This window comes from Neofelis nebulosa, chromosome 5 (assembly GCF_028018385.1).
Source record: "Neofelis nebulosa isolate mNeoNeb1 chromosome 5, mNeoNeb1.pri, whole genome shotgun sequence".
Lineage (NCBI taxonomy): Eukaryota > Metazoa > Chordata > Mammalia > Carnivora > Felidae > Neofelis > Neofelis nebulosa.
Window position 1 is genome coordinate 37580388 of NC_080786.1, and position 22713 is coordinate 37603100.

Below are 22713 nucleotides of genomic sequence, written 5' to 3' on the forward strand. Positions count from 1 at the left end.
CAAAATTTATACAGAATTTATCAAACTCAACACCCAAAACACAAATAATCCAGTGAAGAAAGGGGCAAAAGACATGAATAGACACTTCTCCAAAGAAAATATCCAGATGGCCAACTGACACATGAAAAAATGCTCAACATCACTCATCATCAGGGAAATACATATCAAAACCACAATGAGATACCACCTCACACCTGTCAGAATGGCTAACATTAACAACTCAGGCAACAACAGATGTTGGTGAGGATGCAGAGAAAGAGGATCTCTTTTGCATTGTTGGTGGGAATGCAAGCTGGTGCAGCCACTCTGGAAAACAGTATGGAGGTTTCTCAAAAAACTGAAAATAGAACTACCCTACGACCGAGCAATTGCACTATTAGGCATTTATCCAAGGGATACAGGTGTGCTGTTTCAAAGGGACACATGCACCCCCATGTTTATAGCAGCACTATCAACAATAGCCAAAGTACGGAAAGAGCCCAAATGTCCGTCGGTGGATGAATGGATAAAGAAAATGTGGTGTGTGTGTGTATACACACACACACACACACACACACACATAACGGAGTATTACTCGGCAATCAAAAAGAATGAAATCTTGCCATTTACAACTACGTGGATGGAACTGGAGGGTATTATGCTAAGTGAAATTAGTCAGAGAAAGACAAAAATCATATGACTTCACTCATATGAGGACTTTAAGAGACAAAACAGATGAACATAAGGAAGGGAAACAAAAATAATATAAAGGAGGGGGGCAAAACAAAAGACTCATAAATATGGAGAACAAACTGAGGGTTGCTGGAGGGGTTGTGGGAGGGGGGATGGGCTAAATGGGTAAGGGGCATTAAGGAATGTACTGAAATCATTGCTTCACTATATACTAACTAATTTGGATTAAATTTTAAAAAATAAAAAATAAAGTTAAAAAAAAAAAGTCAGATGCTTAACCCAGGTGCCCCAAAGACATATTTTTAAAATGCAAATTGTACATTATGTCAAAATAATTTCAACATGGCTTTATTTTTTATTATTTATGATTAAATTTGGGGCAATTTTTATACTTCAGAGACTTCCAACAGTTAAGAAAATTAAAGAAAAATTAGTTGTCAAAAATATGAAAATATTTTAATAGTGTTCTCTGATGCATAAAAGTTTTTGATATTGATGAAGTCCAATTTATCTATTTTTTTGTTTTATTAACTGTGCTTTTGGTGCCATTTAAGAAGTCGATGCTAGATTCATGGTCATGAAAATCTTCCTCTATGTTTTCTTTAAAACTACAAAGTTTTATCCTTTAAATTGAGTCTTTGATCCATTTTGTGAGTTAATTTTTATATATAGTATGTGGTAAGGGTCCACATTCATACTTTTGCAAATGAAAACCCAGTTTTCTCAACTTTGTTGAAGACACGTTTTTCCACATTGCCTGGTTGGTGTCGTCAAAAATCAGTTGACCATTGTACTTGATTCCTTAGGCTGCCATAACAGCTTAAGACAAAAGCAATTTATTGTCTCAGTTTGGAGGCTAGACGTCCAGAATCATAATGCTGCCAGGGCCACACTCCCTCTGAAATCTATAATGGAGTCCTTCCTTGCCTTGTGCTGGCAGTCTGTAGCAATCTCTGGCATTTCTTGGCTCATTGCTGCATCACTCCAACCCTTCTCCTTCACATGAAATTCTCCATGTGTCTGTCTTCATGTGGCTGTCTTTGTATGAGGACACTAGTCACACTGAACTAGAAATCCACCCTACTGCATTATGGTCTCATCCTAATTTAACTAATTACATTCGCAGTGACCCTATTTCCCGAGGTCAAATTTTGATGAGCTGTTGTTGCTTCTGTTGGGTTATTTCCCCCAAATCTCCCTCACTCCTAAGTGTGAGAGTCCAAGGGTAAGAAGACTTTCCAACTCCTCATATGTGGCCAAACCTGCAACAGTTGATGTTATAGTCAATACTGCATATTGATTATAATACCACTTCCAATGCCTACTCAGCTAGGGTGCCTGTACCAGATGGTGCTTCAGGGAGCGTCTGGAGCATTGGTTGTACTTGATAACTATTTGGAGACATTAATTTTATATGAAAATAAATATATTAAAAAATATGAGAGCAATGTATGAGTGAAACACTTCTGCCATAATCTCACCCAGACTGTTATTTTGTTAGTTTAATATATAAAAACGCGCCTTGCTTTAATAACTTGTAAGACTGAGTACTGAGAGGTGCTATTTACAGGAAAGACAGAGTCATTATGGAGTTGAAAGTGGTTATAAGGAAATGTCATGAGTCCTGAATTGTACAGTTTTAAATTATACTATTTATTATGTGTAATTTTATATCTTAATGTTTAACTTTAGTCTTTAACAGATTAATTCATCAAACATTCCTTAGGGTGTGACTAATTCCTTCAGTCAGTGAGATGCGTAAAACGTATTCCTTTGAAAATAAATGTGATAATTCTAGAAATCTGGTTTACCCCCTCCTCAGGGATTGCTGATTTTTCTTCCTTGAGGGTTGGAGTTGTCAGTGTGTGACTTTTCCAAACTATTATTGCAAAGTGTGTATTCCTTGTTGTGTGTAGTCACTGAAGTTTCTGTGACTTCTGTTCTCTCTGTGTCAGTGAGCTGACAAAGATTTTCTTAAATGTCTGGCTCCAGAAAAAAACCATTAAATCTCCCAACAGACACTGGTTAAGAAAGCCACTGCAGCTGAGAGGGCTGGAACCTAGGTAAGCAGCTGTGCCAGTCCCGTGGGGCACCACCAAAGCATAAACCAAAGCATAAACATCCAAATTTTCGTAGGACAGTGTCCCTACTGCTTGTCCTAGTAGCAGCCACTCACTCCAGTAATGCGAGCTGCTTTTCCCATACCCACAGAAGCACTGAGGAGTAAAAGACAGTGGTCAGTTTGCACACACCCTCTTACCTGAGAGTAGTTGCCGCTACTTTCATCCAGCACTCCCCTAGTTGTTAGAAGGCCTAATTAGGTTCTAGAGTTTTGAAGCAGTTTACTACAACCTCTCTTTCCAGCTCAATGGTTGCTTTGACCAATCCTCACAGGTTCCTACTCCATTAGTCTTCATGAGGTTCTTTTTACCCCTTACCTTTCAACTTAACCATCTATCTTCCCAATACCTAACCTGGGATCATTCCAGCCTTCTTCTGTGTCTGCTTTCTTTCTTTTTAAAAATTTTTTAAGTTCTTTTTTAGTTTATTTATTTTGAGAGAGAAAGAGAGAGAGAGAGAGAGAGAGAGAGAGAGAGAGAGAGAGCGCGCACAAGTGGGGGAGGGGGAAAGAGAGAATCCCAAGCAGGCTCTGCACTGCCAGCTCAGAGTCAGATGCAGGGCTCAAACCCAGAAAACCGTGAGATCATGACCTGAGCTGAAATCTGGAGTCAGAGGTTTAACCAACTAAGTAACCCAGGTGACCCTCCTGTGTCTGCTTTAAATGCCAGAACCTTGTGAACTGGTACCGATCCGTATGTACGGAATACAGCCTAACAAAGCCTTCAATGTTTCCTCATAACCTCTCATTACCTCAACCAAATGTGATACAAGTACAATTCAGATTTCTCATCATTCATGAAAAGTATATTCACTGTGGTAACCACTGTCTTCCTTATTTCCAGATTTACAGGCTCATTTCTATTTGACTTGACCATTCTGCAATACTGATACCGGACCATCACTTCATCCTACCTAAAACTCACTTTCCTGGAGTACCAGGGTGGCTCAGTCGCTTAAGCGTCCAACTTTGGCTCAGGTCATGATCTCATGGTTCAAATCTGAACCCCACTTTGGGCTCTCTGCTGTCAGCACAGAACGCACTTCAGATCCTGTCTCCCCCTCTCTCTGCCCCTCCCCTGCTGTAGCACTCGCTCTCTCTCAAAAATAAACAAACATTTAAATTTTAAAAAATAACTGTCACTTTCTTAAGCTTCCATGATATCACTGTGCTGTTTCTCCTCCTACCTCTCTAAGTATATGTTCTCTGGTTTCCTCTGTAAATATTTTCTTCCTTTGACTGCCAGTTAAATGCGGTATCTGCTGAGGGTTATATGCTTGGTCCCCTTCTCTTTTTAACTAACTGTTGTCTGTAAAGAAATCTGACCCACACTCATGAATGCTGTCAGTACAGGACTACTCACCCATCTACAACTCTAGGGCCAGCTTCTCACATAATTTCCATCCCCTCACAAATAGCTACCTTCTACTTATCTCCTAGAATTGCTCCATGGCACCTCAAATGCAACACATCCACCCCAAACCTGCTGTCCCTCTTTCTCTAGTGTGCCACACTTGGGTTAATGGTATCCTTTAGCTGCTTCAGCCAAAAACTAGGGGGAAGTGGGGAGATCATCCTAAGTCCACAGGGATTCTGTTATATCCCTGGAGTTTATATTTTAATGGAGGGGAGAAACAAATGAGTAATTAAAACTATCATTTCATATAAGGATGATGCCATGAAAGAATGCATGGTAAAAGAATAGAGCAACTGGGGGTGGGGAGTGTTTTTAGGTATAAGAGCAGAGACTTGAATAAGCAATTGTCTTCAAAGACACTTCCCCGTCTTCCTCTCATTCCTCTCAAATCCACAGTCTACCCTGATTCAAGAATATTCTTTCCAGGGGCACCTGGGTGGCTCAGTCGGTTAAGCATCTGACTTGGTTTCAGCTCAGGTCATGACCTCATGGTTTATGGGTTTGAGCCTCACATCGGGCTCTGTGCTGACAGTGAGGAGCTTGCTTGGGATGCTCTCTCTCTCTCTGTTTGCCCCTCCCCTGCTCGTGCTCTGTCTCTCTCAAAAATAAATAAATAAACATGAAAAAAATCTTAAAGAATATTCTTTCTAAAATGTAAATTTGGTCATATTACCCTTCTGCTTAACAGCTTTTGATAATTTCCCACTACTTATAAGAGATAAACCCTTTACCACAACAAATGGCCTTTCCTGGTCTGGGACCTTGCCTTCCTCTCCAGGTACAACTCAATCACTCAAACATTTGAAGGCCTACTATGTGAAGGTACTGTTCTAAGTGTGAAGGACCTAGTGAGAATAGGGCAGACAAAAATCCCAACACTGGGGGCACCCGGGTGGCTCTGTCAGTTGAGCGTCCGACTTCGGCTCAGGTCATGATCTCATAGCTCGTAAGTTCAAGCCCCGCGTCAGGCTCTGTGCTGACAGCTCGGAGCCTGGAGCCTGGAGCCTGCTTTGGATTCTGTGTCTCCCTCTCTCTCTCCCCTCCCCTGCTTGTGCTCTGTCTCTCTCTAAGATAAATAAACATTAAAAAAAAATTTTTTTTAAATCCCAACACTCATGGAACTTCTTACACCTATGGGAGATATGTAATAAATAAATATTCAAATAAGTAAGAATTTTGGATAATGATAAGTGATATCAAGAAAATAAAATGGTAAATTGATGGGCAAACAAAATGGTCAGGGAAGGTCTCCTGGGAGAATGATCTCCGTGGTGAGGTCGGAATGATGAGAAAGAGGTAAGATCTCAGGTAAGAGTGTTCCAGATAGAGGGAGCAACAAGTGCAAAGCTGCTCCTAATAAAAGTAGGAACCAGTGGGAATGTTCAAGAAACAGAGAGCAGGCTAGTGTGACTGGAGCACAGACTAGGAAGAGGGTAGTCAGAGAGAAGATCAGAGTCAGGAAGAAGTCAGAACCCTTGGGTATGGTGCCTTCCCTATTTCACCCTCTGAATTCCAAAGTACCTTTGATTCTTCAGACACTCCATACTCTTGTGCCTCCTGTTTATGCCCTTGATTTGCTCTTTTTACTTAGAAAGCATCTATTCACGGGGTGCCTGGGTGGCTCAGTCAGTTAAGCATCTGACTTCGGCTCAGGTTATAATCTCATGTTTCATGAGCTCGAGCCCTGAGTCAGGCTTTACATTGACAGACCGGAGCCTGCTTTTGATTCTGTCTCCCTCTCTCTCTGCCCCTCCTCCACTCCCATTTCTCTCTCTCTCTCTCTCTCTCTCTCTCTCTCTGTCAAAATAAACAAGCAAACAAGCAAACAAACATGAATATATTTTCTACCAGGGAAACCAAATACTCAATTACTCACTTACTTACTACAGGACGAAGTCCTATGGAGGAGAAATACAGAAGGCCATGAGTATCCTTAACAGGAGACCTTGCCTAGTGTAAAGGTCAGGAAAGTCTTCTTTGAGAAATGACAACAGAACTGAGCTCTGAAGGATGAGGAGGAACAAACGAGGAGAGTGAACATTGCTGACAAAATGTGTTACACATTCGAAGGTTCTCAGGATGAAGCATGGTGTGTTAAATGTTAGCACAGCTGAAGAACAAAGGGATAAGACCACAAGAAGAACGAGGCATCATTAATTCATAGCATGGTAGAAGACAATCTAGAATACTGATCTTAAGAAGTAACACATATTCCAATATTCACTTAGCAGTTATGTGGGTTTGTTTTACCTATGTCAACAATAAAAAAACAAATGGAGGAAAAACACGACAAGCAATATGTAAATGAGTTGCCTTAAACCTCTCTAACACAGTGTACCATTCCATGGTTCCTAATGTATTTCTGTCATAAGTAATTGGAAAGAACCATTAACACAAGTATCAAGTACTACAATAAAAGATATATTTGGTGCTGTGGGAACACAGTCATTTACATACTTGTATTATGAGACTGTCAATTTCTTGAGGGCTGGTCTTCTTATTCATTTTCATATTCAGCTTTGTAGCCAGCACACTGCCTTACTCCCTGTAAGTCCTCAAACAGTTACTGAGTGAATCTCAGTTTGCCTGCATGACTCATAGTTTGTGTTACTAATTGGCACACACCCTGATCTGAGGTTAGCTGGCAGAAGCCTCCCTGAGAGACACAGGGATTGAAGGAACAAAACAGATCCGATTTTGTAGAACAAACGAATTTCAAACAACCAAAATAGAGGAGATGTACTATAGCTATTGTCAGATACAGGCTAAACACACCACTGACTAAATACATTGAAAAATACTTTAATCTGAAGAATATGAAGAAAAGTCAAGGCCTGTAAAAAGTTAATAAACACCAAGCATCTCAAGGAGGGGAAAGGAGGAAACAAAAAAAAAGAAAGTTAAATGTTTTAGGCTTACTGACAGCAACAACAGGAAAACAATGTTTCTATGGCCGTGATGATAGAAATGGACGGTGACCGTAGGGGAAAGAAACAGTGAGTTGGGAGGAGGTGCTGGCCAGGTCTGGAATGCACAGTAGATTGTGCCAGGGTCCTGTCAATCTCTCTCTAGAAAATGAGCTCAGAGCTGTGCCCACTCACTCCTGTGCTGTATCTCAGCTCTTTGTTGGGGAGCTTGTAGATCTGCCAGCATTATGTGCTACATGGCACATGGTGCCCAGGGAGCACTATTTTAAGACTCTATTATTTTACGGTAAAAGAAGCACAAAGCTTTGTGTGTGTGCGTGTGCGTGTGTGTGTGTGTGTGTGTGTGTGTGTGTTGAATATCTAGTATTTCCTACAAGCAAAGTTTCCAAAACTCATGATGAAAGAATATGAACATCTCAAAAAAGGACAGCCAAGAAGAAAACTCAAAATTAATTGTCTGAGGAAGAAAGCCTATCCTGCCAAAATGACAACAACACCAATAAGGGAAGTGAATGGTCTTGGATGGTCTTGGAATCTGACCCTTCTATTTCTCCTAAAAGTGAGGTATGGTCCTACTGCCACACAAAAACTTTGCATCCTAGTATTTTGACCTTCCTGTCATGAATGACCTGGAATCTAGGTTCTGATGAAAACAATCAATGTGGCCAATGATCTAATCTCCAAATCCAACAAAACATGACACTTCCAATCAGTTGTTTCCCTAGGAACACTCTCCTGCCTCAACTTCCATACCACCCACTTCCCAGATATGTGTTTGTCCTGTCATGCTAGCTTTTTGCTTTCTGACTCCCAATTAGTTGGGGGACAGGGTGGATACTCACTGTCTAAATCCTCAGTCTTCTTTTCTTTTATCCATATAATCTCTACCAGAGAACACACCTACTCTTCTGGACTTTATCTATGTCAACAGTTCTCAACTGGGAGTGATTCTACCGCCCAGGGGACACTGGCCAATGGATGGTGATGTTTTTGGCTGCCAAAACCAGGGGGGGAGGGTGCTATTGGTACCTGGAAAGTAGAGGCCAGGGATGCTGCTAAACACCCTACGATGCCCAGGATAGCCCCAACAACAAAGAATCATCTGGCCCAAAATGTCAACGGTGCCACTGTTTAGAAACCCTGACCTACACAGATGACTTTAAATCCTTTACTCTTTTATCTGACACATGTATTACCTATTTAAGACTTGCTGTGCCCAATGCACTGGGTGGGGAGCTAGGGGAAGGCACAGAGGGACTGTAGACGCAGGCATCCATCTGAGAAGCATTATACCCTCAAAGAAAGAGCACCTATCTGGAGGAAATGAGCCATGCCTCAGTATAAACCAGACAAATGTTCTAACCACCTTTAGGGGATCTCCATATCCCCATGTCCCAAACCAAACACTTTATCATCTAAAGATGATAGTATCATCTATCATTCCCTTCAACCCACCATCATCACCACCTAACTGGTTCCTCCTTTTATGTTGTCTATAATTTCAATCATTATCTTCCCAAACATCACTGGTAAATTTAAACTTCTTCCTCTTGCCCAGTACTGAATTAGAGGCCAAGTCCTTGTGAATTCACCCTGATTATGTTTCTTATACTTATTCTTACCCCTATATCTACCACTTTTCTTCCCCACTGCCCCTCAAGATGCCCTTTGGTGTCTAGGGCTTTATAACAAAGAAACATTTTATAGAGTTTTGCTGGTATCATTTTTATTTTTTTTATAATTTTCTTTATTTGAGAGACAGAGAGAGTGGGAGAGGGGGCAAAGGGAGGGAGGGAGGGAGAGAGAGAGAGAGAGAGAGAGAGAGAGAGAACTTCAAACAGGTCCCACGCTCAGCACGGAGTTGAGACATGGGGCTCGATCCCACAACCCTGGGATCATAACCCGAGCTGAAATCAAGAGTCGGACACTCAACCGACTGAGCCACCCAGGTGTCCGTTGTTAATGTTTTTAAAGAAACTCATGTTGAAGGTAATATAGAGGTAGTGGGAAGGGCATATGTTTTGGGGTCAAAAAAGATAATTTGGAATCTTGGCTCTATTTATTAACTGAGTGGCCTTGAACCACTTACTTATTTCGCTAAGCCTCAGTTTCTTTCTCTGTAAAAAGACATATTACATAATACCTAATTAATAAGTATGTTTGTTAGGATAATAGAACCTGAAATATCATAGGTATTCACTATATGGTAGCCATTATGATATTATAATTACGTTTATACATACCTCATATGTTGTAGGTACTTAAACATCAAATTTGGAACAGACTGAAAATATAAACCATAATTATAGAATTGTGTTTATGAAATTTGTTAGAATCTCCTGAATCTTTTTAGATATAAGCTAATTTTTAAGATTTCAATCCATGCTTATTTGAAAAACTAACTCACCTCAAAAGAAAGGAATGGAGAATTGTAATGACAGTAATAATATTTTTATTGTTATTATTTAATAGAAGTCAAGCCCAAACAACATGCAGGGAGTGTACCTTAAAACGCCAGAAAGCAGGCCCACTTTCATCCCTCTTAACCAAGCAAAACTCTTAATTCATAAATTTAAAACTCCTCAAAAAGGTCTTACAGCAGCACACTCACTATGGTATGAACCCAGCAACAGAATGTTTATCAAACAACGTACTTACTTGTTCCATGTAATAAAAGTTGCTCTCTGTGTTGAAATGCCAAGACCAACAATTTGATTCATCTCTATTTCTGCAGCTAAAAATAAAGATAGGTAAAACACATGGGGGTAAAAGCCAGTGAAGTTTTCTTTATAATATTATAGTATGGGAAATAGATCATTCAATATAATCTTTAAGAAAAAAAAACATCTGGGTTTAGCATTTAGTAACATAACTGGAGCTAATAAAGAAAGCATTACTAAGATGATTTTGTAGTAATTTTTTACTTAAAGGGAAAAAGGTCATATTTGAATAATAGCAAAATGGGCTTTTGCTTTAAATGTTAGGAAAAAAAACAAACAATACTCAAGGTTACTTGGATTGTATTTTCTTCTTGTAATACTAAAAGAATGGATCTTAATTCAAGCAATGATCAACCTATGAAAATTAATACAGGGAAACCTCTCTAAAATGCAGTCACAGCCATACCACTGGGTCAATTACAGGAAGACCTATCAGTTACAGACCCCACGAAAAGAATCCTCAGCAGAAAAGAATTGACAATCACAGGTCCTGATAGGAAAAGACGTACACTGCATCTTCCATAACAAATCTACTACCCAAGCCAATGAGAAACCATCATCACCCTAAACTCTTGCTTGTCTCCCAATGGACCACAGTTCAAAACAAACCTTCCCAACTTCTTTCTCCTTTTTAACAAAATAACATTCCTCTTTTTTGTTTGTTGGACTAGCCTATGGTTTTTGCCATAGCTTGCTTGTCCCAAATTGCAATTCTGCTATTCCTGAATCAACCCCTATTTGCCGGTAAAACAACTTATTTTCAAGATCAACACACCATAATAGAAGCTGGTTGATGACAGTAAAGGAAAATCCCCAGGGAAAGTATTATAATTACTGAAGCTCAGATCTTATTTTCCATACAAACAAATGCTAAATGCAAATAAAACATGGGTTTTTTTGGTTCATATTTCTTAAAATACAGCTACTTGAGTATTTTTCATGATATTGTTTTAAAAGAGCAATTTATTCCACTAGGAAAAATAGGGACAACTTCAATTTGAGTACCGAGGAAGACATATCACCTCACATACAGTACTTCTCTCAAAAATATTTAACCTGAGGCTAATCATGAGGAATAAATCAGGACAAGCCCATAATGTAGGACTGTCTAATAAACTGGTCTGTACTTTTGAAAATTGTCAGTGTCATAAAGAACACGCTCTAGATTAAAAGAGACTAGATAGACTGACTGCTACATGCAATGCCTCATCTTTGGCCGGATTCTGGATGGGAAAAAAGCTATTAATGACTGAGATAAGAGAGGACTATTGAAGATGAAGCATTAGAAAATATTACTGTATTAATGTTAAATTTCCTCTAAGATAAGTGCACTGTAGTTATATAAGAGAATTCCCCTTTCTTTTTTAAAAAATATTTTTTAACATTTGTTTATTGTTTTGAGAAAGAGAGAGAGAGACAGAACACAAGCAGTGGAGGAGCAGAGAGAGAGGGAGACACAGAATCCAAAGCAGGCTCCAGGCTCTGAGCTGTCTGCACAGAGCCTGACGCGGGGCTGGAACTCATGAGCTATGAGATCATGACCTGAGCTGAAGTCAGACGCTCAACCGACTGAGCCACCCAGGCATCCCGAGAATTCCCCTTTCTTTGGAGATAATGTTCAAGTATTTAGGGAGAACAGGTTATTATGTCACAGCCAATGTTCAAATGGGTCAAATAAAAGAGTTTGCAAAGGATGGTAAACACTACTAAACATGTTTGAATCTGGGAAAAAGGTATACAGGTATTCCATGTACTACTGGAACTTTTTAAAATAAGTTTGACATATTTCAAACCAAAAAAGGTAAGAAGGAGAAGCAATTGAATCACAAAAGTGAAGTAAAAGATCTTTTGGAATTCACATTTATAAGTCATCTTTTGCCATGTTCTTAAAGAAAGTTGCATTGAAAATGTTCTTAAAGAGCTAAGATTTCAGACTGTCGCTATGGCCAGGACAGCACTTTGCATCAAGAGGCCACACAGAAAAACAAAAACAGGGGCAGGTGGGTGGCTCAGATGGTTAAGTGTCTGACTTCAGCTCAGGTCATGATCTCACAGTTTGTGAGTTCAAGCCCGGCATTGGGCTCTGTGCTAACAGCTCAGAGCCTGGAGCCTGCTTTGGATTCTGTGTCTCCCTCTCTCTCTCTGCCCCTCTCCGGCTCATGCTCTGTCTTTCTCTGTCTCAAAAATAAGTAAACATTTAAAAAAAATTAAAAAACAAAAAAAACCCTTGTCTAACAATAAAGGTATCTCAAGTGTAAATTTCTAACAGCAGGAACTGTGTGTTATAACTTTGTTAATAAATAACCTCTGGTATTTTGTACACAGCACGAAATCAAATGAGCACTAACTACAACTAGGAATGAAGAAGGAAGGTGAACCTTTATACTACAGTTGAAAAAAGACTTAAGCCAGAGGAGAGAGTTGCCATTACCTTTCCTTGACAAAGTGGTTAATGGTAAACCACAAATGTCAGCTGAAAAATACTGGGAAATTGTGACCCCAGTAAAATACTATTTGTATAATTATAGCTTAGGCAACCCACAAAATTCTAAAGACTGAGGAAAACTCTTACTAACACAAAATATACTTTATTATTTTTATTTTTCTAAATCTAATTACCTTTAACAGACTCTTTTATTACAGCAAGAAACTGAAGCCAGAGAACATCAGGATCAATTTCAACCCAGCCAGTTTGAGGATAAAGACTTTGTACCTATTTAGAAAAAGGAAATTTAATAAAAACAACATTAGAGCACGTCAATAATATCTGGGTCTTAAAATTACTGGTTAAAATGATTAACAACATGATTTTATTATCTAATTCATTTTTATTGTTAAAATGCAAAATAGGAAATAAAAAGTTTTCTTTTGTTCATGACTTATAGAAAATTTTAGTTTTCTTTGTCCTTACTTTCCAAATTTATCTTTATTTTCCAAGTTTTCCAGAATGGAGATGTTCCATTTTTATAACAAGAGAAATATCTTTTTAAATATAAAAATCAACAAATCAAGTACCAGGTTCTGGTTCAGACTATGATGAAGGAAGCACACTCCACCCCGTCTCTCCCACTGAATGCATGGAGCAGCTATTTGTGGACTCCACAACTGAACTGGTGGTAAGTTTCCCGTTTTATTTCCTGATCTTCCCTGGCCTGGACTCAAGGCAGTCCACAAAATCAGAAGTGAGTACCAGGGCGCAGTGGAAACTCCAAGAGAAGCTCTCATGTTTTGGCTAACAGAGAGAATGGGAGAAGTCCTCCATATTTCTTTTTTCCCCCACTTTGCCCACATACGTTTGTACCTAAGCTATCTTGTAGTAGTGGTTGCATCAGTAATCACAAGCACCTAAAATACTGAAGGAGGTAAAACTTTCTCTCCAATCAGAGGAGCTGTGGCCCAAGACCCTCATGGCTTTTTTTCTCTCTCTGTGCTTCCTGATGCGTAGCCCCAGCTGTGGGCATAGGAAGTGCCAGCAGAGTAGGGTAATGAAAGCTCTAGCGTTCTGGCAAGAGTAGCCACAAGGGGAGGCTCAGGGAACCAAAAAGTACCAGGAAAATCTCAGAGAGGGAGGGGCTTGGGAAAGCTGCTCCAGAAAGTTGTGAATGAATCTCGAGGCTCACCTCAAAGCTGCACATGTGTGAATGTAATCCTAAACAGCATAGCAAAGATGTTAAGAATAGAACTAAGGGAGAGACCACTACCCAGGTGCCAGACTGACTACTGGGTGGCAAATGCACAGGACAGATGCAAATAGTACCACCAAGATTTTGGAAATAACCAACAGTGAAACCAAAGTCCACAGAAGGGTAGCCTGAACCAAACTGCATTCATTGCCTGGTAAAAGAAAAATATCAACATTCATCATAAGATTTACACAAGACCCAGACTCTTATAACACAATATTCAAAATTCCTTGATACAATCTGAAAATTATAAGGTATGTGAAGAACCAGAAAAATCTACCCTCACATGGGAAAAGGTAATAGATACTAACGCCAAGATGACAAATATCAGATCAAGACTTCAAAGCAGCGATTATAAAAATGTTCCAAGAAAGAAGGGCAAATTATTTTGAAACAAATGCCAAGATAAAAAGTCTCAGCCAAGAAATGTTAAGACAAAAAAAATATTAGAACTGAAAAATACAATAATTAGGAAAATGGGGGAAAAGGAAAGATGCTGGTCAAAGGGTACAAACTTTCAGATATAAGATGAATAAGTTCTAGAGCCCTAACATACAGCATGGTAACTATGGTTAATAATAATGTATTGTGCACTTGAAATTGCTAAGAGAACTGTTGTGAAGTGTTCTCAACACACACACACATGCACAAATAGTGATTATGTGAGTTACTGGGTATGTTAATTAGCTTAATTGTGGTAATCATTTCACAATGTATATGTATACCAAAACATCATGTTGTACACCTTACATATATATACAACTTCTACTTGTCAATCATACCTCAATAAAGCTGGTAAAATCAATTTTAAAAAAGAAAAATATAATAATTAAAATAGGGGCGCCTGGGTGGCTCACTCAGTTGAGCATCCAATTCTTAATTTCAGCTCAGGTCATGATCCCAGGGTCTTGGGATTGAGCACCGCATTGGGCTCGGCACTGAGCACGAAGCCTGCTTAAGATTCTCTCTCTCTCTCTCTCTCTCTCTGTCCCTCTGCCCCTCAGCCACTCATGCTCTCTCTAAAAAACAAAAAACAAAAAACAAACAAACAAAAATCCTGGATGGCCTCAATAGTAAAATAAAGATAATAGAAGAATGGCAGTAAACCAAGATAGATCAATAGAAATTATCTGACATAAATATAAGAAAGGAAAAATATTGGGGAAAAAATCAAATAAAGCCTCAGGGATCTATGAGACAAGAGCAAAAGGTCTAGTATTTATGTCATCAGACTCCCCAGAGAAGAAAAGAAAGAGTTCAGTGAAAAAAAAAAAAAAAAAAAAAATTACTCCAGGGAAGTAACAGTGCTGAAAATTTCCTAAGTTCAGTGAAAGATTTAAAATCTATATATTCAGGGGGTGCCTGGGTGGCTCAGTTGGTTCAGCGTCCAACTCTTCATTTCGACTCAGGTCATGATCCCTGGGTTGTGGGATCAATCCCTGAGTCAGGGTCCGTGCTGAGCATGGAGCCTGCTTAAGATTTTGTCTCTTTCTCTCTCTCTCTCTCTCTCTCTCTCTCATTTTCTCTCTCTCTCTCTATCTCTGTCTCTCTCCCCTGCCTGCATGCCCTCTCTCTCTACAATTAAAAGACAAAAGGTTAATGCAGAAGGACAATGAGAAGAGAGCAAACAGGCTCAGACCTAGGTTTTATCAAATGTTGTTAATGATAACAGTGAGTGTGTGGGTGGCACATGGCTAAAGAGAGCAGAAAGATGATACTTCACTCCCTACTCAGATTGCACCGCATCTTTATTCAACCCCGGCAGAGATTCCATGGTAAATTAGAGGTACCTCCAAAGGTTAGGATGCCAAATGAGGCTGAACACACAAGATCGGTTCAAAGTCTTTATAAGGATCCCCAATCCCCTCCTCCAGCCCCATCACTGCCCCTACCTAACCAAGCAGATGGTAAAAGGTTTACTCTCCAGAGGGGCTGATCCTGAAGAGTTATTTCCCTGCAAATACCAGATATAGCTGAGTGGGGTAAGACTACTGAGTGGTACTGAAAATATGAACAAATAGCCAACCAAAGATCGAACATGTAAGAAAAGGCCAAAATAAAGAAAAAAAAAAGGAATGCTGAGGAGACAGTGACTATGTGGGGAGCATGAGGGTGACAAGGTCTGATATGAAAAAAGAATCCACTGAGTTCTGAGACATATTTAACAAAATCTACTCCCTTTCTATCTAATATTTGCTTTTTTCTAGGCAAGGCTTTCATGACCATAGACAAATGGCTCAGCTGCAACAAACACTTCCTCATCCAAAAAAACTCAAAGTGGACATCACTGCCTCAAGTCTACAAACCTTCAGACTTGATGGTGGCACTCCACAGTCACTCCCCCCACTCCACCAGCCCAGACATCTCACTATCCCCAAACATGTCACAACAGAGAAATCTCTTGTACTGAAGGAAGACCACACCGATTAGACAAAAGTATAACCAAAGCTAACAAGATCTGTTTTGTGGATTACAAACAAAACAAAAGACAGCAACCAGAAGTTTTCAAGACTGTCCAGAAGGGTACACGGTAGTAGAGGCCATACTGTTTTCTTTGAAGTGGCCTTTCTATCCTGTTCTTCCCACCAAGATGTTATTGTTTTCCATGGTTTCTCACAATAGCATGATGTTCCAATGGGGAACATGATAAAATTTCTCCATTTTTAAAATTAGAAACATCAAATATTGACACGTGGATTTAGTTTGTAACACCAATATTCAAGAATCTATAGAAAGATTTGCTTTTAAAATACAAATTAGGGGCGCTTGGGTGGCTCAGTCAGTTGAGTGTCCAACTCTTGATTTCAGCTCAGGTCATGATCCCAGGGTCGTGAGATAGAGCGCTGAATCAGGCTCTGTGCTCAGTGGGGAGCCTGCTTAAGATTCTCTCTTTCTCTCTCCCCACTGCCTCCCCCTATGCCTGCCTCTCCCCAGCTTGTACTTTTCTCTAAAATAAATAAATACATAAATAAAGATAAATAAAAAGTACAAATTATTTTAAAAGCCTAAAAACGTATCTCTGCTGCTAAAAAATGAATGCCACAAGAAATAAAACTGGTCTTCTGAGAGGCCTGGTATTAGCCTCCTAACATAAGGGTTCATGTTTGGGATTTCAATTTTATGTAAAAAACTAACACAGCCTATTTTGTTCTTGTCTCTAAAGGGTGATCTCTTCACTTTTTCTTTCTCTCTTTCTCTTTGAAGCTATTTATGCAGCAGCATCAATCGAATCCTATACTAAGAGGTTTTGGGTTTCTACTATGCAGTCTTACCATCATATTAGCAGAGGTGATTTTCATCTGAGAAAATATACAAAAGTTCTGTGTCCAAACCAAAGTTTCATGAAGCAAACTGAATTCTTAATACTTTAATTAAATGCAATACAGTGATTTATTCTGTACCCATGAGGTAATAAACCAGGTGCTAAGTAGCAATGTAGGCCAAAAAGATCCTTCTTCTCAAAGAACTCCAGCTATCTGAAGTAAGTGACCGACCAATTGCTGATTGTTCTTTTCTAATTTGTTATGGACCAACAATTTTTTTTAATGTTTACTATTTATTTTGAGAGAGAGAGGGAAAGCATGCATGGGGGAGGGACAAAGAGAGAGGGAAAGGGAGAATCCCAAGCTGACAGCCTGGAGCCTGACCCTGGCCAATCCCATAAACTGCAAGATCATGACCTGACCCAAAATCAAGAGTCTGACACTCAAGTGACTGAGCCATCCAGGTGACCCATGGACCAACAATTTTTTTTAATTTTTTTTATTTCTGAGAGACAGAGCACGAGAGGGGGAGGGGCAAAGAGAGAGGGAGACACACAATCCCAATCAGGCTCTAGGCTCATCGCTGTAAGCACAGAGTGTGAGATGGGGCTTGAATGCACGAAGGGTAAGATCATGACCTGAGCCAAAGTGGGATGCCTAACCGACTGAGCCACCCAGGTGCCCCTGGACCAACAATAAGACACAATTAAAAAATTTTCTAGGGGCACCTGCGTGGCTCAGTCAGTTGAGCCTCCAACTTCACCTCAAGTCATGATCTCACACTCTGAGTTCAAGCCCCGCATCGGACTCTGTGCTGGCAGCTCAGAGCCTGGAGCCTGCTTCCGATTCTGTGTCTCCCTCTCCCTCTGCCCCTCCCCTGCTTGCAACGTCTCTCTCAAAAATAAATAAACATTAAAAAAAAACAAAAAGACGCAATTAAAACAATTTTCTAGGGGCTCCTGGGTGGCTCAATCGGTTAAGTGTCTGACTTCAGCTCAGGTCATGATCTCACGGTTTGTGACTTTGAGCCTGGCATTGGGCTCTGCTGTCAGCACAGAGCCCGCTTTGGATCCTGCATCCCCTTCTCTTTGCCCAGCCCCCCCCCACCTCCCGCTTGCATTCTTTCTCTTAAAAATAAATAAAAAAATTAAAATAAAACAATTTTCTCGGAAAAAATTACATACAAAAGAAAATCCCAAGTGTTTCAGTATTAAGGTCAACAGACATAAAATTACTCTACCAAACTGCTACACAAGTTTCTAAATCTTAGTTTCTTTATCTCTACCCCCAGATGCCCAGGGACTACTACACTTTGAGAAGCAGTGCTATAAACTCCTACTACACTTGGAGAGGCATTGCTAAAAACTCCTCAATCTAAGTGCTTCATCCGTTAGGGCAGGGACTTTTTGTATGTTCATTAATTCACATGTCTTTCCAGACACATCACAGTAGAGAGTGTGAGCAAAACATTCTTTGCTCCTGCTATTCAGAGCAATCTTGATTCAACTTTGAGATTCCTACCTCATTTCTCAAAAGTTAATCATTTGCCCATAATAAAATAGCAACCAAAACTTTGTATTTTCTGACAATCTGTGTCTCCCTTTGGTTCCAAATACTTCAATTCCTTAAACAAACACACATACAAACAACAACAAAAACCCCACGACTGCCTAAAACAAAAGTACTATGTGTCTAGAATTATGAGGGAGACTGTGTGAAAAGTATCATTGTGTTGTGATAAAGACTCATAAAAAGATAAGACGCATGTAGTCACTGAAGGACAGTGTTCTTTCAGGTTGGAGGAGGGTTGTGTGTGTAGGTTTCTGCACAGGTAGCCAGAGAAGGGCCCAGCAAGTGGCTGGGCTCCCAGCTCTCTGTCCTGGTCCTGAAACCAGAATGAAATTCCCCCGTTTTCTCAAAGCAGTAACTTGGCTAGACATACTCCTGGCAAGTGCTATGGTTGAAAAACACTGCTAAGGGGTTGGGAAGAAGAGAGGGAACTGAGCAAAAACAAGAGTCCAAGGGCTGATGAGAATGGTTTAGGTAACTAATGGCTCCTAACGCGGCAATCAAAAAAGATGTTGATATTGGAAAGAAGGGTAAAAACACCATATCCAATCAACATTATTTTTGGTGCACTTGTAGAAATTAACACTTCATTAAAATAAGAACAGAAGAACACCAATCTGTTGGTCGCTTTACTAATAACAACAAGGAGTTGGGAGGTTTCTCAAATCAGAAAAAGCTATTTTTCTCAATGTTCAAAGATGGAAAAGATAGGGCCCCTGGGTGGCTCAGTCGGTTAAGCGACCGACTTCGGCTCAGGTCATGATCTCACTGCTCCTGAGTTCGAGCCCCGCGTGGGGCTCGGTGCTCACGGCTCAGAGCCTGGCGCCTGCTCTGGATTCTGTGTCTTCCTCTCTCTCTGTCCCTCCCTAGTGTGTGCAATCTCTCTCTCTCTCTCTCTCTCTCTCTCAAATATTAAAACAAACAAAACAAAACAAAGCAAAATCCAAAGATGGAAAAGATAAAAGTAATGACAGCAGCCTTCAAAACTTATCCAATACCTCCCATATCCATGAAAATCAGTACCTCAGGTGAGCAACCAGCACTCTGACAGCAGTTAATGAAGACAAATGAAGAATGGACAATAAATTCTGTTAAGATCTGAAAAATGTAAATGTAAATAAAGACGGGACTGGAGGTCTCCTAAGGAACTGGGAAAAACCTAGCAAGTCACAAAGCACCTTTTGGTTGAATACGCGCGGAGTGCCCTGCCCGGCCCTGCCCTACGAGTCTCTGCAGTCCCACGCAGGAAAGGCTGGAAAGGCGAATCCGCAGGTGATAGAAGCAAGCGAACGACCTGGTCACAAACCCGGCCCCTCCAGCCCTCAGCCAGAACAGGAAGGGCGCACAAGTGTTAGCCCTGTCCGGGGAGGAAATTCGGGTATCTGCCTGCTCCCGGTCCGCGGCTCAGGGCCAAGGGCCCGCCGGTGCTGCAGGTGGCTGCATGCAGCTTGATGAGGCGGCCCCACCCGCTCGCCTCCCGCTACTCGATCCCGCATGCTCTGCGCGACCGTAACCAATGGCCCCGACGCCCGCTCCCCCGTCACCTTCTGCGCGCTGGAGCCGCGGATCAGCGCCGCGTGGTCATAGACGTGGCAGCGGATGACCGAGCTGCCCACGTCCAGCCCCAGCACGAAGCCTGCGTGAGGCAGGCCTGGCGCGCTCTGCTCCGGGCGCCTCTGCTCTGAAACCGCACGCACCCCGACCATCCCGACCCCGCAAACCTCTCCGCAACAACCGCCTACCGAGCGGGCGCATTTATAAAGGCCCGCACCTCGGGGGCCGAGCGCGCGCAGCCGGGCCACCGCCCCCGGCCCGCCCCTCCGCGAGATCCGGGAAGCGTCCCGCCCCTACCGCAGCCCCGCCCCGACGCCGTGACATCACTGCCGCGCAGAGATCCTTTCGGCGCGGGTGCTGGGAAGGCCCTGAGGGTTGCGCGGAGGTGAGCGGGTTTTGGGAGGTGGTCGTCGCGTTTCTTTTCACCAAAGTTACAATTTATGACAGTTTTTAAAAATAAAGTGACCTGAAAAGAAGTTAAAAATTCATTCTGAAGTATATATTGATGAGCAGAGCCTAGCTCCTCCCGCAGACCACTCTCCCAAGAAAACCTGGTAAAGTTTGTGCGTGTAATACACATCGATAAATACTTGTAAATGAAATAACACACGAGGAGTAAGACCTTCTCCAGCCCTCTGGTAAGGAAGAAGGGACAAAGCGTAGGGTGGCCACATTTACCCCCCCCCCCCCCCCCCCCCGAGCAGTCTTTCAGACAAGACAGAAAGTCGCAGAAAGGCCTAGGGAAATTTTGAGATTCCTGTAGCTTCCTTTCACCAGCCTTCGCAGAAGGTGGTCCAGCTCCAAAGGTGCAGTCCTGATCTGTAGGGAGCAGGAAGGTGTTAATGCCTGCTTCAGCAGCCTCTCCGCTACCACCAGCACCAAAAAACCAGTGCCTGAAAATATTCATTATCTTCTTTTTGTAAAATTATGAAAGTAATATGGATACATGCTTTTTTGAAAATGTTTAACGGTACAATTAAAAAGTAAAGGATCTTCATTTTGAACCAAATTGTCCTTTTGACCAAACTGTCACATTAACCAACTTGCTTTCAGCCAATTTTACCAAACTGGGCTCTTTGGCCATATTACTTGAAGCTTACAACATACACCTATGAGAGTATAGTCTTTTGTCTCTGTACCTTGTTTCTTTCCAGTAGTACTCATTTATTCCAAATGGCCTCAGGATTGCTTTCACCAGTGATGAAATTAAGAATTTTGTCGAGTCATATATGTGTTAATCCTTAGTATTGTAACTTGAAATGAATGACTAATGGGTTGTGTACTGATCAGAGTTTCCCAGAGAAACAGACCCAGAAGATTAGAGAGAGAGGAAAAGAAGGAGATTGAGATTTTAAGAAATTGCCTCACATGTTTTTATGGGTGCAAAGTTCCAGAAATCTGTAGGGCAGGCTGAAAGGCTAGAGATTTAGGTAAGAGTTGATGTTACAATCTTGAGTCTGAATTCTACAGACTACAGAATTATATATTCTGGTTCCTCTTCAGATTGCATAAATCTTTCGCCTTTTATAAATTCAAATCAGTTATCCTATTATCAAAGGATCAGAGAATGTGAAAACGAGGACTTCAGCAACCAGTTAGTCTAGTGTTTCTTAATCTGTTTCCACTCTTGAACACCTTTGAGACCCTGATGGATGCTATCTTCTGAGAATATGCTTATATACACAAAATTTGGCATGTAATTTCAGGTGTTGGGTATGGGATAAACTAAACATGAAGTTCTCAGGTTAAAAATCCAGAGCTGATTTCCCAAACCTGCAGTCAAATGCTCTACCCCTGAGCTATACCCCCGGGCCTCTGATTTCCCAAACCTGGACAATTGCCTAGGAGAGGGCTGAGTAGCAAAGGGACACTGTGTTTCTTCCATGTTCATTGTTCTCTGCTGGCATCTCTTACCCTGCTCTGCTCTCAGGGCAAGGAGCCTGTGGGCTATAGGGCACAAGGTTCACAAACTCTGAAGGTCCCTTTGATAGTGGGCCAGTCCACTGTTCTTGACTCAGAGGCCACTGCTACTCTGAGCTCCACCACCTGGCGGCCCTGGTCTTTATCTGGGTCCTCACATTCTGGGCTTGGCCTCAGAAGTGGCCCTGCTCTCCCTGGCTCTTTCCCACCACTGTCACTCCTTACACGTTCTCCTCTTACACCAGAGACCAGGATTACCACTCATTGTATCGTCTCGTACACTCCCAAGAACTTGGATTCACTTCCTCAAGACTAGATCAGAAAGTACACAAGGACCACCACACCCTAAAGGGAAGTGAATGGTGCTTCAAGGCTGAACCCAGAAACCTCAATGCCTTCCTGCCTCCAAGGAAACTAGTCACAGTCACCTGCTAGGCTGACCAACTGTCCCAGTGTGCCCTGGACTGGGGAACTTCTTAAAACATAGGATTTGAAATGCTAAAATCGGGACAGTCCTCCTCACTACTCAGAGGCTCTGGGGGTCCACCGGTGATTTTCTTTGGGACACTGGCTACCTCATGTGTAGATGTCAACCACTGCTTTCTAGACATCTTGAGGACAGAGATGGGGGCTTAGTCTTCTTTTTTCCTCCAAGACACACAAAGTAACTGCTCAATGACTGAATGAATAAACAAATAAATTAGTATGTTCAAGTCCCTGTCTGACTCATCCGTGTGACTTGGCCACAAGACAGAGAAGTGAGCCCTTCATAGTCCTGCATGAATCTGGGCATGTTATCATATGGCCGCCAATGCAGACTTTCTAATGTGTAAGGAAGGTGTGGAGTTGTGCCGGCTGCCCTAAGTCCT

At 41.4% G+C, this 22713-nt stretch overlaps 1 protein-coding gene across 5 annotated transcripts in view; it reads right to left on the bottom strand.

Moving 5' to 3' along the window:
• Positions 1-20220, bottom strand: part of GK5 (glycerol kinase 5) — a 78742-nt gene extending 58522 nt beyond the window's left edge. The window contains exons 1-3 of one of the 5 annotated variants that reach the window (XM_058730094.1): positions 20142-20220; positions 12475-12568; positions 9794-9869 (exon numbers count right to left, since the gene is read on the bottom strand). In XM_058730094.1, the coding sequence (XP_058586077.1) occupies positions 9794-9855 (62 nt within the window). In that variant the 5' untranslated portion in view covers positions 9856-9869; positions 12475-12568; positions 20142-20220. Of the gene's footprint in view, positions 1-9793; positions 9870-12474; positions 12569-19914 lie in introns of all 5 variants that reach the window. The other 4 variants (XM_058730092.1, XM_058730091.1, XM_058730090.1 and 1 more) reach the window with 4 other exon arrangements.
• Between the last annotated feature and the right edge of the window lie 2493 nt (positions 20221-22713).